At 43.8% G+C, this 16,263-nt stretch overlaps 1 protein-coding gene across 1 annotated transcript; it reads left to right on the top strand.

The window, feature by feature from the left end:
* The first annotated feature begins 4,862 nt into the window (after positions 1-4,862).
* On the top strand, positions 4,863-16,060 carry HEY2 (hes related family bHLH transcription factor with YRPW motif 2). Its single transcript, XM_081529862.1, has 5 exons — positions 4,863-5,118; positions 7,067-7,145; positions 7,280-7,363; positions 9,894-9,975; positions 13,966-16,060. The coding sequence occupies exons 1-5, from the start codon at positions 5,036-5,038 to the stop codon at positions 14,649-14,651; spliced, it is 1,014 nt and encodes a 337-aa protein (XP_081385988.1). The 5' UTR covers positions 4,863-5,035; the 3' UTR covers positions 14,652-16,060.
* The last annotated feature ends 203 nt before the right edge of the window (positions 16,061-16,263 follow it).

Genomic DNA, 16,263 nt, shown 5'->3' with positions numbered 1-16,263 from the left:
TGACTTGGCTGTCAGGAAGCTCAGGGGTGAACTAATGGCCCATCATAATAAATGCTTTCCTGCTCATATTTAAATATATTCTCATCATTTTTTTTTCATGATTTTTCACTTCACAGTTGTTTATTTCCATTTTATTATTCTGATGTATCTAATAGATTATATATATATACGGAAAGAAGCAAAGAGTTCATTCATTTCAATAAGAAATTCATTCCAAACCATTTATTGTGCATACATTAGGTGGCAGGCACTGTTCTAGTCTAGAGGATGGAAATGCAGTTAGTGAAAAAATGATGTCCATGAGAGGAGTGAATATTTCTTACTGTATTCATAAGAGAGAGGAAAAATTTGTCAGTCAAACCAACTTCAAGAAAATGAAAATTTAAAAGAATTTTCTTACAAGAAAAGCCTGCCAACATCAAGTTAACCCTCACATAGAGGAAGTTTATATAGTCAATATAGTTATCTTTTGATTGTTGCTTTCAGGGATATGGAAAACTGGTTACTTAATTATACAACCCTCTTCTCAAGGGTCCTAGAATAAAACCAGCCTTCATACTCAGACATGTGCTAAGTACTAATAATATCACTCATGAAATAAAAGTTTTTAAATAAATTGTCCCTTAATAACAGATCAACTTAAACAGTCTAACTCCCAAGAAAGGGGGTTTGGGGTCTTAAGACTCCCTACCTTAAAGCTTCTGATGTAACAAATAAGCAGTACCTACTGAGTCAAACCAAGGAATACAATGCACTTTGTGTGGCTAACCAGGCAAGTATCATTGTTAACTGGTAAAGCAGTTCCCTTTTAGAGATGACTTCAAGGTTGGTGGGCCTAAATTTGCCCTTGCTTTCAGCTTTGTTTTGCTCTACCGGCTTGCAAATACATACCAGTCGCACACTGACCCTAGGGTGGCCTGCCTGCTGCTGGCCTGATGTTGGAAAAGCTATTGAAATTTGCAAGGATCTTGCCCTTGGCCTTCACTCTCAGGGTGCAGCATTCTCACACACTATAAAGTGTTGCCAGCTCACACAATAACCTTGTAGTCAGAGAAGCCAGCCCAGCAAGGCTGCCTGGAGATGTGGGTCCCCTGCCCCAACAACTGCAAATACACTAGCACGCACATCTCAGATGACCTGCTTGTCTTCCATTTGCAAGAGAAAGCTGCGTAAATAATTGTATTTCCAAAAAAGCAAAATATTAGACTTCTCAATTTGAACTATGTACACTTAGCCTTCTCAGACTAACACAAGAGTCTTTAAATGACAGAGTTGCTTGTATTTTACTAAGAAGTTAAACTAAAACTTTTTTTTAAAGTGCGTCATGCCTTAGTGACTTTCTAATGAACCAAACACTGGAGTGGCTGACACTTTTCAAGTAACTGTAAGCAGCATCTCAAAGGATTCAGAGAAGCAACAAATAAGGAATGTGATCACTGATCTTGAAAAATCTGCGGGCTCTAATGAGGAAAAAAGCAGACCAAGAATAAAAAGAGATCCCAGATCCCTTCCAAAATATGCTGCAAGAAGAATTTTAGAATGCTGCAAAGTAATCACTTCATTAATTTATGCAACGACTCAAATTTTGTGGGACAAGAAATAACAGGGTCAAGGTGGCCAGGCGTATATAGGTGCAAAAACTGCAACTTTATATTAAATGGTCGAGGGAAGACTTGGGGAGGATGGGTACCACTGAGTCTGATGTTTCCAGATGTCGGCATTGGACATCTCACTCACGTCATTAAGTGAGCTAAATCACAGAAGGACAAAAAGGGACGAGACGACCAATTTCGAGAAGGCAGCCGAGTCTCCCCTCCTCCGTTTCGTTCAGATTTGTCTTTCTGGCCTTTCTTTCCGAATGGCATTTCTTTTGCAGGGAAGTTCCTTACATCTTTCGGTCTACTTATCTCATTGTACAAATCTTTGAAAAGGAACGAACTACGGTTTGCTCTGCGCGCGGACATCTTTTCTTCTGCCGGGGTTCTTACTAAACCTTCAACCAACTTTCGCTGAAAAGGATGTCTCTGAGGAGCGATGAGGCTTGAAATCCCGCGGTTTTCTCATTTTTTCTTTCTCTCCGAAGACGCCACCCCTACACCTCGGCCAGCTCCCCGCCACCTCCCAACTCGAGACAATTCACCACCGTTTTTAAGTGTGTTTTAAGGCATCTCCTCTGTTTCTTCCTCTGACCCGAGAAGCTCTTTCTGTGTTAGGGCGCCTAACCAGGGGATAGGCAAATAGGATACTTAAGGAGAATAAAAGACCTAATTGAAAAATCTTCTGCTGCCTAATTACGATTAAGTATGTTGCAGATAGGTGAGCATATTATTCATTTGATCATGTACAAAACGCCGAGGTCTTTCGCCTTAAGCATTCATGTTTATTTAACAGACGTATACAGCTCGTACCATATACCAGACACTGTTCCAAACGCTTTTAAAACACGACCCTCTTTGGTTTTAAAAGTATTTCTACGTGACATTAAATCCGCGTGTGCATTTTGAACGTCCTTGCCATAGTTTTCTTTATAACATGGGTACAGTAGTTAAGTCTTCAAAGACAAATACGGAAAAACTTTAACCGGTTGCAACTTTATTGCAAGCCAGTCATTTCCCTCTTTGCAATTTTTCGCAATTATTATAATTAAATGCAGCCGTATAGTGAGAAATAACTTTTTTTTTCAATGACGATTTTGCCCCCCGGGCGTTTGGAAGTGCCCGCTAATTTGATCGCGTGGCCAAGGTTAATGGCACCTGTAGGCATTCACTTTCAGAAAAATGCGCAGCCTTCGCTGAAGGTTGTGAAGGCTGAGTTCGCAAGTCGGAGGCGATGTGTCCCCCAGTGGCCTGTGCAGACCGGACTCGGGAGCACCCGCCGGGGAGGAGCGATTGGCCACCCGCGCACACCCGCTCATCCTAGAGGGGCTTGGAGGACCGGGAACCGAGTGGCGTCGGGGGAGGTCGGAGCCGGAGGGACGCGAGTCCGCTCGGCTCCCCGCAGCGGGCTCGGGCAGCCGAGCGGCAGCGAAGCAAAGGCCGGGAGACCAGCACAGAGCAGAAGCCCACAGCCGAGCTGGGGGGTCACCGTCCCCCGCGGCCCCGAGCTGACCCGGTCCAGCCCCATCAGGCCCCGCCCGGCCTCCCCCTCCCCCCACCCCGAGACTGTGTGCTTTGCCCGGTGTTAAGTTTCAGAAGTCAGGATGGAACGTTTCGGGTTTCTGTTCACACGGTTATTGCAGGCGCCGCGGTGGGGACCGCACAAAAGAGACGAGGGCTTGTGGGGAAGGGGTTTTGTGGTTTAACGAGGGCTTAACCCGCGGTCTGCAGGTCCTTCTCGCTCCCCGCCTGCCCAGCTCCCGCCCGGGCTCAGCCTTCTCAAGTCGCGTCCCTTCCTTCTCTCCTCCCCGCCCCGCGCCGGTCTTGTGTGAGGAGAGAGAATGCAGTGTGAGAGGAGCACCCTAAGCAGATCCCCAGAAAAATAAGAATCCGTCCGTGGCGCAGGCTTCTGGCGATTGACTGACGCCTCTTTCTCAGAGGCTTTTCCGCACTTAGCACAGAGCTGCCCGGACGCGATGACTGCAGTCTCGGCTTGACCCGGACCGACCCGGCGCTCGCCTCCCGGTACCGCGGCGCCCGGGCGGGCAAACCGACTTTGGCTGCCCTCGCAGACACATCCGCGTAGCCGCCGGTTCCAAAGATACTACTTCAGATCATGGAGAGAAAGAGAAGCTTGAAAACGTGTTTTGAGGACACATCTAGAATGGTATACAACCCACGCTGTCCAATGCACAAAAAATTGGACACGAATTCGTCTTTTAGAAAACAAGTTTCCAAGCCGGATTTTTCTTCTTTCCTCTCACGTAGGGATTCTAATTAGCTCTACCGCTGTGACTACCCAAACCAGGGGCTATGGAGAATTGCAATTATCTGGATCATCCAAGCCCGAAAAACTCGAACTTGAAAAAACTAGTAAACTTGTGTCCTAAAATACCCGCATCATTGCTCTAGTCCTTCCTGTCACCAGAGTAGACATAACTCCGACCCAAGTTCTACTCGGCGGGATCTATTATCTACAGCCTACAGCCCGGGTGGCCAAATGGAAAGAACTGATTCAGACCAAATCGAAAATCGTTTGGTGGCCTGTCTCTCAGACCCTCCGACCGCCAGCGGTTTTAAGTACCTGGTCGGGGAAACTCGCGTCCTTATCTGTTCTCGGCCCAGAGGCCGCGGAAGCAGCCGTGCGAGTTGCCAGGGAGAAAAGCAACTTTGATTTAGGGTTTCCAAAAACCCCAGAGGGCAAATGTGACCGCCAGGGTCAATCAGTCAGCAGTTTTGGTCCAGACGAGGGACAGTCGAGTGGGGCGGTTCGGTTAAGCCACGGCGCCTCCCGACGTCACACACGTTCGCTCACACTCAGCCACGCGCTTGGGGTTATTCTTTAAACACAGGGCTGAAACTTCACGGGCAGACGGCGGGGTGCGGAGGGGCGCCAAAACCCGAGGTCCAGAGCCCGCCCCTCGCCGGCCCGCCCCCGCCGCGCCCGCGCCGGCGCCCGTGCCCACGTCCGCGCGCCTCCCTATCTAGGGTTAGCAACTTCGCGCTCCAGCTCGCCGCGGCGCCTCCCCACCCGCGCTCAGCTCCCGGGCCGCAGAGGCGCGGCCGCGTTCCCACGCCTCAAGCCCGAGCTCCGCGGCCGGCATTGGCCAGCGCGGACCCGCCCCTCCGCCTCAGCCAATCCCAGGTCACGCTGGCCCTGGGGAGGCGGTGCCCGGCGGAGCGGGCGGGGGCCTGCGCGCGGGTGGCGGGCGAGGGGGCCCCGCCCGCGCGGGGAGGGAGGCGTGGCCGGCGCCGGCTCTTGCGGCCGAGCTGGGCTGCGGCGTGGGAAAGAGCCGCGAGGAGCTGACAGCGCCGCCGCCGGAGCCGCGCCTGCCGGGGCCCAGGGAGGGCGGGCGGGAGGAGGCAGGCAGGGAGGGCGCTGCGTCCCGCTCGGCGTCCGTGGCTCCGGCCCGGCTGCGCCCCGCGCGGTCTTCTCCGCGATGAAGCGCCCTTGCGAGGAGACGACCTCTGAGAGCGACATGGACGAGACCATCGACGTGGGGAGCGAGAACAATTACTCGGGGTGAGCGCGGGCTCGGCGGGAGCTGTCCGGAGCCCGAGGCATCGGGGAGCTTTGTGTACCAGCGGCTCGTTGGACTTCTCGAGGTTCTTCGCCGCCGCCTTCTAACCAAGCGGGGGAAAGTTTTGCCTGGAATACTTTTGAGTGGTGGGCGCTCGCGGAGCGCGTGTTGGGGTGGGGCGAGGCAGTGGGTTTGCACTCGAGGGGTGGGGCGAGAAGACGGGGGACGCGGCTGGAAGTGTGCAGGGGCTGGCGAAGGAGGGTCCCCCGGCTGTCAGCGTTGGGCACGCTGACTGGCACGTCCAGGCGACCCGCGACGCCCCCGCCACCGAAACTGTATTGGGAGCACTTTCAATATGGGCCAAGCGAAGAGAGGGGAAAGAAAAAAGATTGTTTTAACTTTTAAAGACGCTAAAAGATGACTTGCTCTTTGGAGAAATTAAAGCAATTTGCGATGGCAAGGCTAAGTAGGTTGAGATTTCCAGATTGGTCGAGTGTAATTTGGTTGATGGAGGTGTGAGTGACAAGTCTTTCGGGCATCCTCTCTCTAACTTCTTGTTCCTAAGTCTGGAAAAGATCGGGGTCGTGATCACAGAAGCCAGACCTCCACTCTGCAATGACACAGGGAGGTTATTGAGGCGTTTTAGTGCCAAGGCGGGTCAAACGATAATTGCTTCTAATTGGCATCCCCAGAAGCACCTTAATTATTTATCTGCAGCTGTCACTCAAAGAGTAAAATTCTACCTTTGGAAAACTGGTTTTCTTTCAATATTATTCTAACATGTACAGACCTTAGCCAGGAATCAGCAGAAGCAAAGATATTTACTTGAAATATTGTTTACAAAGTATCTTATAGTTATTAAAGTGTTGTTGTGTCATCTTAAAAAAAAATGAGATCTGAAAAACAAAAGATGTGTGAAAGGTGAAACCAGTTGAGAAGGGGTGGGAATGAGGGGAACAGTTAATTCAGAAATAAGATCCAGAAGTGAGAAGGTGAGGTAATAAGAACCTGGTGTGCGCAACATTTCTAAAATGAAAGAACAAATAACAGGAACCTGGAGAATTTGAGAACATGAAAAAGCAGAGTATCCATGAATTATGAAGAGAAACAGATACAAACTAGAATGCATCATAAAAATTATGTGACAGTGCAGTGATTTGATTGAACTTTTGATACAAAATATTTTTTTATTAGCCAACTCAAGATGGGTTACCACTCAGAGTTTTAAGCTTAGATTGAAGGCTGAGAGATACCTAGAGTTTTATTTTCAAAGTACAACATTTACCTAGTGGTAGATCTAATTTTAATTTTTCTGTTAGTGGCATATTTAATTTGGGGTCATTCTTTTGGAAAACTGACACAGAAAACATTGAATTTGTCTTTTTTTTTTTTTCTGTATGACTAATTGGAGTTTTGAAATAGTAAAATAACTTCTGTTTATCTTAAAGACTGCATCTAGGGACAGCAGTATGACATACGGTGACTGTATATCTGTTTGATAATACTGCTAAAATGGCCTTTATTTTGCAATAGCATTGCTTTGTTTAGTGGGTCTGACCTCAGGGAGGAGGAGGGATGCTATTAGAGATTAGCTGACTTTTAAGAAACATTTATGAGTGGAACTAGGAAGTACTAATATCTAACTTCTCACCCTGACTGCCCATAAGTATTTCATTGGGAGACCAATAAAAGTTTAGAGATGTTTTCTGCCAGTAGATTTGGCATCTGGATTACTCATTAAAAGAAAAAAATGGCATGATTTTTTCCTGAAAAGATATGAAAGGGCTGAAAGCAAAGTTTGTTAAGAATAAGAATTAAGAATAAAATAACGCTGATCTGAACTATGCTCTCTCTCTGAATTATTTCGTGGGTGCCTTCAAGCACCCAGAAGAAACAGTTGTTATGTTCATATGTTCATACAGCACCTGACAAACTCTTCTTACCTCATAGGCAAAGTACTAGCTCTGTGATTAGGTCGAATTCGCCAACAACAACATCTCAGATTATGGCAAGAAAGAAAAGGAGAGGGGTATGTGATTTTTTTTTTCTTTTTGTTTCCTGTAATCCTGCCTAACGTGTAGCAGTTGTATTTTTCCATTATGAATCATTTTATCATCTGTGTATTCATAAACTTTTGTTGTTGTTTTGCTTTTTTGGGGATAGATAATAGAGAAAAGGCGTCGAGATCGGATAAATAACAGTTTATCTGAGTTGAGACGACTGGTGCCAACCGCTTTTGAAAAACAAGTAAGCTGCCCCCACCCCGACCATCCCACCAAAGAGCTCAAAAAATCTGATTCTCTCATCTGGGAATGTGGGTTCTTGTTAAAGCTCATTAAAATAATAGTGTATGTGCCCTGATCTGGCACACAGCAGTTATTTCAATAAAATGCTTTGTTGTGGCAAAACTATTAAAAACATAATCCATCATGAAGTTGAAAAACATTTCCATTCTCTAGCTTATTTTCCCTTCAGGGTAACATGTTCATGCTTTCTCTGTTCTTTCTATGAATACCAGTAGTGGTTTAAAACCGAGCTGTATGTAGTAGTCTTCTTAAAAAAAAAAAAAAGATATATATGTGAAATTTCATTTTTTGTCTCAAACTATTTTTAACTATTCTTTTAAGTAAGATTTTTTATTTTAAAAAATAGCCAAAGCCGAGGAAGTAACATCTCTAGTTCTATTTCCTAGATAATAGTACTAACAAAATTTATTTACCAAACCACTTGGTTTCATTTTTAATCCCTGGGTTAATAGAATCATGTTTATTTTGAGGCATATTTGTGAAAGTCTGGTAAAAATCAAACTAGCCATAAATCCCCCTTTCCAGAATTCAAGTGTTTCTTTACCAAAAAAAAAAAGAAAGAAAGAAAAAGGGGGAAAAAAGAGACTTTGCACACTTGATAAAATACGAAGCCAAATGTTTAAGTCTTCCTCTGTCATTTTGGAAAAGTTGTGGTTTTCCCTCGGCCTCCATGGTTGACGGTCAGATTTCTAACAGCATCTTTCAAACAGCATGGCATCATACCCTTGTTGAAGATGTTATACTTTCAATTAACTTCAAATAGGATATAAGACATCCATTGTTTGTTTATTCCACTTTGTTGTTTCATGAACCACAAACATTATAAAGCAAGCCCCACAAAGTCCTTGGAAATTATCCAGAAACTGCAGTTTTGTTATTAGTCACTTTCACTGAAACTCCTGTTCATCTTCATGAAAAAATTGAACATGGACAGAAGTACAAGGTGTCGTATGTTATTGATTATACATTTTTAAAAGAAAAAATCACCCACTCTGTATGCTAAAACTGATAAGCTAAATAGTTGTAGTTTTGATTAGTAGCATTTCCCATGACAACACACTGAAAATGAAAATATGAGTAATCAATGACATTTTTTACTTTCAGTACTGAAATGTCTACAGTTATGAGGAACAGTTGGGTGATTTTTTTGGGGAGGAGGGAGGGTTGTTAGATTTTGTTTTCCCTTAACTGTTGACTTAAAACAAACCTTAAAAGCAGACCTCAGTAGTTTGGCAGTTAGTTACCATAAACACAGGCTTTCCCATTTGCTGAGCTTGGCGACCAACCCTGGTGAGCTGGCCGTGTCACAATATGATTAGAAGAGTGTTCTTTCGAGCAGTTTAAATAACTCTGGCATTCTCACCATGCATGGGGTGCTGACAATTTTCACAGAACAAGTAAAGCATAGGAACCTGAAATAAACTTCAGTTTCCTTTTCAAGGAAACATACTGATTTAATTATTTAGCTCTTCCAAGAAATTAGAAGCCACCCACAGCCCTCTGAGACAGCTTGCAGTGGCACATTTGTATTCCAGTTGGTTTCCAGAGGTGCTTTAAAATGGGGGAATGGGCATAAAATATATTTCCAAGACAGTTTTATTAAGAGCCGTTTTAAAGGGTTCAGATATCCTTAAGCTTTTTTGATGCTTAATAGGTAAAGAGGTAGATTATGCTTCCTTGTTTATGATCTTGGAATTTACAGTGACACCTGCTGGTAGTTCCTGGGGGAAAAAAAACTTTGAAAGTCTCCCTTTTTGCACTTTTGGTTCTGCTTACAGTAGTGTAGTATGAATTACCTAAGGCATCTTAGAATTTGAAAAATATGCTTTTAACAATAATTTGCTGAGATCCTATCTCCTTTTCTTCCAGAGTTGGATTCAACTGATCCAGACTTAACTGTCAGTTGCTCTATAGCATTAGTTGCTCAGTTGTGTCCAACTCTGTGACCCCATCAACTGTAGCTCGCCAGGCTTCTCTGTCCATGAAATTCTCTAGGCAAGAATACTGGAGTAGGTAGCCATGCCCTCCTCCAGGGAATCTTCCCTACCCAGGAATTGAACCCAGGTCTCCTGCATTGCAGGTGGATTCTTTACCTTCTGAGCCACTAGGAAAGACTATTATATATCGCCTAATAAAATAAAATATATTATTTACCAGGGCAGAGATTGATGCAAAGTTTGAGAATTTTGCAGTTGTAATAGTTTGGGTGGAGTGATCCTAGTGGAATTGTTTTTGTGATTAAAAATTACTTATCACACCTTGTATTCTTTAAGAGTTAAAATGGCGAATATCTGTCACTAGGTATGACATAATTAGTGTCTTCCTGTGAAATTTGGAAGGAATTCAAATTTTTTTTCTGTGAAAAAATTAAACTGAGAACTTCTTAGTGGGAGGGAAAATGAACATTCAGGATAAGTTGTTCCAAATTTGTTTCCATAGGATTTATGAGACTTCATTATTTGTTTATTCAGGGATCTGCAAAGTTAGAAAAGGCTGAAATACTTCAAATGACAGTAGATCACTTAAAGATGCTGCAGGCAACTGGGGGTAAAGGTAAGTCGGTGACTTCATTCCTTCCCCGCTTTCTGCCTTTCTCTTTTCATTTTTTTCTCCTTAAGATTGTAAGGAAGTCATAGTTGAACAGTTCTTTAACAAGCTGAGATAGGAGGTCCCAGATTAAAGCCGTGGAAATCAATGCTAATGGCAGGATTGAACTCGTGGGAAAGAACTTCTGGAACAAAAGAAGCACTTGACCCTGGGCTTGTGTTTGCTTTCATAGTACTGTGGGAGTAAGGCTTCATTCACTGCAGCCTGGTCAGAGATTTGTTTGGGACTTTCAGAAGTGCATGCTGGAATTTGTACCAAAGACAAAACAAACACACAAACATCCAAACATAAACGAAGGTTAGAGGCAATCTTTTTCTCTTCTACTTTCCCTCCCCCACCATCCTCCCCTCCACCCATTAAATCAAGGCTATGACTTAGTATCATGCAGCCGTTCCAAAAGAAGTGAACTTTCATTGTTGTTTTCAGAGTCTGATTGGTCTTGGACTTAGACCACACAGAGCATTTGAAGTGCAGGTAGTGAATCTCTGTCCTGGAAACCACTGATGGAACAGTCATTCTGCAGAAAGCAAACAGGAGCAGGTGCCCTGGCCCAGTGCCATGGAGAGATGTCTTCTGTACCAGATAGTGATTTAGGGAAGAATAGTCCAGGGGACTCAGGGATGGACCCTCACGTCATGGTATAAATGGATGTGAGATCCTGAATGTCCTGAATGCTGATTCATTCAGATTTCATTATCTTCTCCCATATCAATCAGACTTGATTTTGCCCTTTGTATCTTTTTCACCCTCCAGAAGGCCTTCGGTATTCATCTTCGTCAAGGGTGCTGGTCCATATATTTGATAACTGGCTGAGGAGAGGGTACCACAAAGACGAAGCCCTGCAGCTACACCCTAGAGGCTTCTCTCTGTTAGGCATTAGCCTTTTAGTGCAGAGCACCAGAGTTTTCCCTAGATCAGGGCAGAAGCAGGACACTGGAGAGAAATAGCTGTTCAGCAATCGGTGCCCAAGTATTTCAGTATTTAACTCCAGCTGAAGACCTGTGGAACATCCGCTCTGAGCGTCACCATCTTTCTACCTGTGTCAGGTGGAGGGTGATCATGGTAAAGGGATGCCCTCACATCCAGTGTGACTTACCCTCTGTTGCCCCTGCTCAAGGAACCATCCTGCATGAATAAACATACTGAATGGGTATGGAATTGTGATCTCTTCTCATTAAAATGTAACCCTCCGCAAAGCATGCAAATATTCTTACATAGTAGAGAACTGGATGAAATTGTAGATGCCAGTGATCCAGCCCAGCTTAGCCACTGCCCCCACGTTTAAACCGAGACAGAGGTGCTGAGCTACACGGGGAGGCCTGTACTAGCAGCACTTTGAATTCTCAAGGGTCCCTGCAGCCTCATGATTCTGTCTCTACACATGCTACCTCAAGATATTAGGAGGCTGATTGAGTTAGTGATGCTGCAGGGGAAAGTTGTTTGATTGCTTTACCTCTCTTGGCTCTGCTAGATGTAAAGCGAAGAATTTTTATCAGCGTTTCAAATAGTTGGCATGAGCTATACTTCTAAAGAGTAATATTGTTCTTATGCCTTAGTATAAAAACTAAGTTCCATCTTGGTTGCTATTCTCGGCTACCTGAACAGTCCTAAAATCCGTCCCAAAATAGTCTGTGAACAGACATTTGCGAGCAAGTTCCATACAAGTCGCCTGACTGCCCGGTCATTAGAGAGGTCACCTCACCAGAGAATGTGTGGGCCTTGGGGGGAGGGGGGCTGGCAGTGTGGGCGCAAATTGTTAGACTCACAGCAACTATGGGGCCTCAGAAGGTACTGGCGAAGGGCAGAAACTGCGGGTAGGTTGCCTGGTTTCAAATCCTGGCTCTGCTATTTTTTTTTTTTTTTAGCTCTGTGACCCTGGGTAAGTTACTAACCTTCTCTGAAGCCCAGTTTCTTCATCTGTAAAATGAGGACAGTGAGACTGTTTACTTCATAATGTTGTTGTGAGTTTAGTCACTTACAGCCCATACAGCAGTGATGGAAGTGGCGTGGACCACTCTGCTATTATTATTGGCCCAAGATCCAGTCACAAGAAACAGCTGCTCATCGTCATTTCCCTCTACAGTCAGCAATAGAATAGGAATTATATAATTCATATGCCTTAAGATGCAACAGAGAACTCAGCCATGTCCAACAACATATAGCCAGTATATCACAAATTTCAATTACTTTGTGCCTAGTCATGAAAATTCTTGGAAGCTCTTGGGGTTCAATTCTTTTGATCTATTCTTTAGTCTGTTTTGCTAAGGCAGTAGTTTCTAGAGAAGATTTAGAGTAACCTAAATTCTAGATCCCTCTGGATTTCTGGACTCTGTCTACTCTGATGATTACCTCCCTTCTCTCATGGAAGTCAGAAGCCTGCAAAGCCTTACAGAGAACCCTAAGGACACTTAATGTGAAATCTTTCTTTGGAGGAGTCTTCTTCAGGAAGAACTTTACCTCCTAATGTCAGTGGCTTTATTGCTAACTGTACTGAAGGCCTGGGATGATAATGATTTTTGTTGCTTATCTTCCACATTTCATGATATTCTCTTATGTCTTTGTGCTGTTAACTATCTTAATGTATATATTTTTTCCCAAATTTCTTTTTTGGGACTTTCAAGTTTCTGTTGGAATTCTAGCTCTTGGACTTTGAATACTGTGACTACTATTTTGCCAAAGTCAAACTACAGAATAACTTAGTTTAAATGTTAATAGATGGTAAATGAAACAGGTAATACTTTGACCTACAAAAACAAAAAAGATAATGCAGTAAATGCCTTAGATGAAAATAACCTTGTTTGAATGTGGTATTTGTCATTTATATATACACACATCCCCAAAGTGAGTAGACTAAATTTTAATTTGAAAATTGTTTTTAAAAAAACTTGCAAATGAGAAAAAAAAATCTGAGAAGGATATGTTTGTACATACTAGAGGTCACTAATTCAAAGTGGTGACATTTCCCCAAACCTCTGATTATTATCAGTACCCTAAATTGGCACTGATACTAGTCAGATGCTATTATTTTCTATTCTAATGTATTATCTTTGGATAAAAAGAGATTCTCATAAATGTGATGGACTTTAGCCATTTTTATGATAATAACCTTATGTGTAGGGGTACATGCATACACACTGACATAATTAACATACATTTTTTTTCTTGAATATATGCCAGAAAAAACTTAAGCTAACCAATGAAATAAATTTATATTTGAGCTTCAGGATAACTAGGAGTTATAGTAACCTCATGTCAGCCAAGGAGCCTCATATTACCGACCTTCAAATTAGTAACCACATTTTTTAAAATCATTTTGCTTTCTTTAAATTTTTTCATACAAAGAATGGTGTTTTCATTTTGTCGATTAAAAAAAAAAGCACCATGAATCACGAAGCATGTATGACTTTATTAAGCAGTTCTAGCACATTTCTAACAAAGTCCTCAATCTGCTTGTATGCTTTTCACGTCTCTGCTACAAATGCCAAGGGAGTGAGGATGTTTCCGATAAACCCTTTAATCTCTAACTCATGTGACAGAGACAGAGAGACTGGTCCTCTGTAATACCCGTGCAAAAGTTTACTAGAGAATTTCACTGTCCCACCATACAAAAGAGACACCATTTTTTTTTCCTGAAAGTGTTTGAAACACAGATGTTCTTCATTTTTCCCCCCACTGTGATATTTGGTTGCAAGAACAGCTGTAGTGTATAGCACTACCAGAATTGTCACACATGTGAATTGCAAAGTACACTTTCTTAACGTCTGCAAAAATTACGGCCATAAATAGCTGGCAACATCTTCAGGAAGTATCGCTAGTTGTACTTAAATCTCTGAAGGAGAGGGTGGAACGTAGTCGGTGGTAACTCTTCGTAATGGTTATCATTCTTTCTCCCTCGCTGTCTCTCCTGGCCTGCACTGTGCCCGAACCCCCTTTTAGGCTACTTTGACGCACATGCCCTTGCCATGGACTTCATGAGCATTGGGTTCCGGGAGTGCCTAACAGAAGTGGCGAGGTACCTGAGCTCCGTGGAAGGCCTGGACTCCTCCGACCCACTGCGTGTGCGCCTGGTCTCGCATCTCAGCTCGTGCGCCTCGCAGCGGGAGGCGGCGGCCATGACCTCCTCTCTGGCCCACCACCATCACCCCCTGCATCCGCACCACTGGGCGGCGGCCTTCCACCACCTCCCGGCAGCCCTGCTCCCACCCAACGGACTCCACGCCTCGGAGCCCACGCCCTGTCGCCTCTCCACCACTTCGGAAGTGCCTCCTGCCCACGGCTCCGCCCTCCTCACCGCCACGTTCGCCCACGCGGATTCCGCCTTGCGGATGCCCTCGACAGGCAGCGTCGCCCCCTGCGTGCCGCCTCTCTCCACTTCTCTGCTGTCCCTCTCCGCCACCGTCCACGCAGCCGCGGCAGCAGCCACCGCAGCTGCGCACAGCTTCCCTCTCTCCTTTGCCGGGGCGTTCCCCATGCTTCCCCCAAACGCAGCTGCCGCCGTGGCAGCTGCCACAGCCATCAGCCCGCCCTTGTCGGTATCAGCCACGTCCAGCCCTCAGCAGACGGGCAGTGGAACAACCAGTAAACCTTATCGACCCTGGGGCACAGAAGTAGGAGCTTTTTAAGTTTTCACGGAACTCCTCACAGTAGCAACTGAATGTCCTTCATTTCCGAGTCAGCTTAAAACCTCTGCAACCCTGGAAGTAGCCATAGAGATGTCTGCAAACCCACAAAGGAACAGGAAAGCTGTTTCAGACACAAACCTCACAAGTGGAAATGTGGTATCTTTTTTTCCCCTGTTTTGGTTTAAGGCGATTTGGTAACTTGACATCAGCAACATTTGAAAACTTCACACTTGTTTCCATTTAGAAGTTTCCTGGAAAATATATGGACCATACCATCCAGCAGTGCATCAGGAAGTCTGAATTGGAGAAGAAAAATGACCTGACTCAATTCTCTTGAAACTAGACGGGAAAAAATGTTTGTGTTTCATAAGTGCCTGAGCTAGTAGTTTTCTTTTGAACATACAACATTGCACAAGAAGAGTGTAGAGGTTGGGTTAAGAAAGGATAAGGGACAGAAATCCTGCATTAGGCTGCAGATACTTCAGTACAAGAGAAGAGCACTCTGTTTGAAACCAGCAGGTTTTTATTGGCCAAAAGGATTGCTGAAAATTTTCAAGTTGAAAGTCCTAGTTTTATCTTAGTTTGCTTTCTTTGTACAGACTTGCCAAGTGGTGACATTTAGCAATGCATTAGTGTAAGCAATTATTACATCAGTGATCAGACTAACAAGCATTTCTGCCCTGCCTGCAAACCCCCAGGCATTTTCTTTCATGGCTCAAAACGTGGTGCTTCTTTATATAAACCATTCATTTATATAGTGCACCTAGAAGCAGATGCTTACTATGTGCCCACCAGAGGCTATCTGACTCATGCCAACTTGAAAACTCTCCAGTTGTAAGAGTTTAATTTATTCTGTATCATTTGGACAATTTTTACATATTTATCTTACTGATTTCATCCCAATAACATGTAAAATCTATTGTCACCTTTTGGAGAGAAATTGCATTTCTGGAAGTGATGAGGCAGGGAGAGAATGATGGTAAGAGAAAAGCCACGATTTTTAAACGTCCTTTGTCAGGCTTGTGATTGCATTTGATCCCAAATCAAGATGAATGTATTCAATGGGATGTACATAAATTATTTTTGTCCTAGACTAGTGCTACATAATGTGTTTTGGTTTTGTTGTTTTTGTTTTGTTTAACGACAGAATAATCTCCTAATACTTTGAAATTGAGCACATGAGATTTTATGTTTGAAAGACAAAGACACAGCATGTATTATTATGCACTTCATTTCTCTGCTGTGTGGAGAAAGCAATAAACATTATGAGAATGTTAAACATTATGCAAAATTATACTTTTAAATATTGTTTTAAAAATTACTGTACCTAGTCTTCTATGCATTACTTTGTAACCTTTTCTATGCAAAAGTCTACATATCACTAATTAAATGAAATCCTTTTTGACCATTTTAATGTGGATGAGTTGCTTTGCAGAATGAAAGTTTACAGGAATTTCAAGAAAGGCCTTGTTTCACTAACAAATTAAGCCTTGGCTTTTCTTTTTCTAAGTCATTTGGTATAATTCACAGCCTTGAAAATAACAGGTATTTGAGTTTGTAATTCAATTAAGTATAGGTGAGTATGACACCATTTGGAGGCAAGAAGTGATTG

This window comes from Giraffa tippelskirchi, chromosome 9, assembly GCF_054371585.1.
Source record: "Giraffa tippelskirchi isolate mGirTip1 chromosome 9, T2T-mGirTip1v1.2.pri, whole genome shotgun sequence".
NCBI lineage: Eukaryota > Metazoa > Chordata > Mammalia > Artiodactyla > Giraffidae > Giraffa > Giraffa tippelskirchi.
The sequence above is the reverse complement of the archived record's forward strand: the minus strand, read 5'-3'. Positions and strand labels throughout refer to the sequence as shown.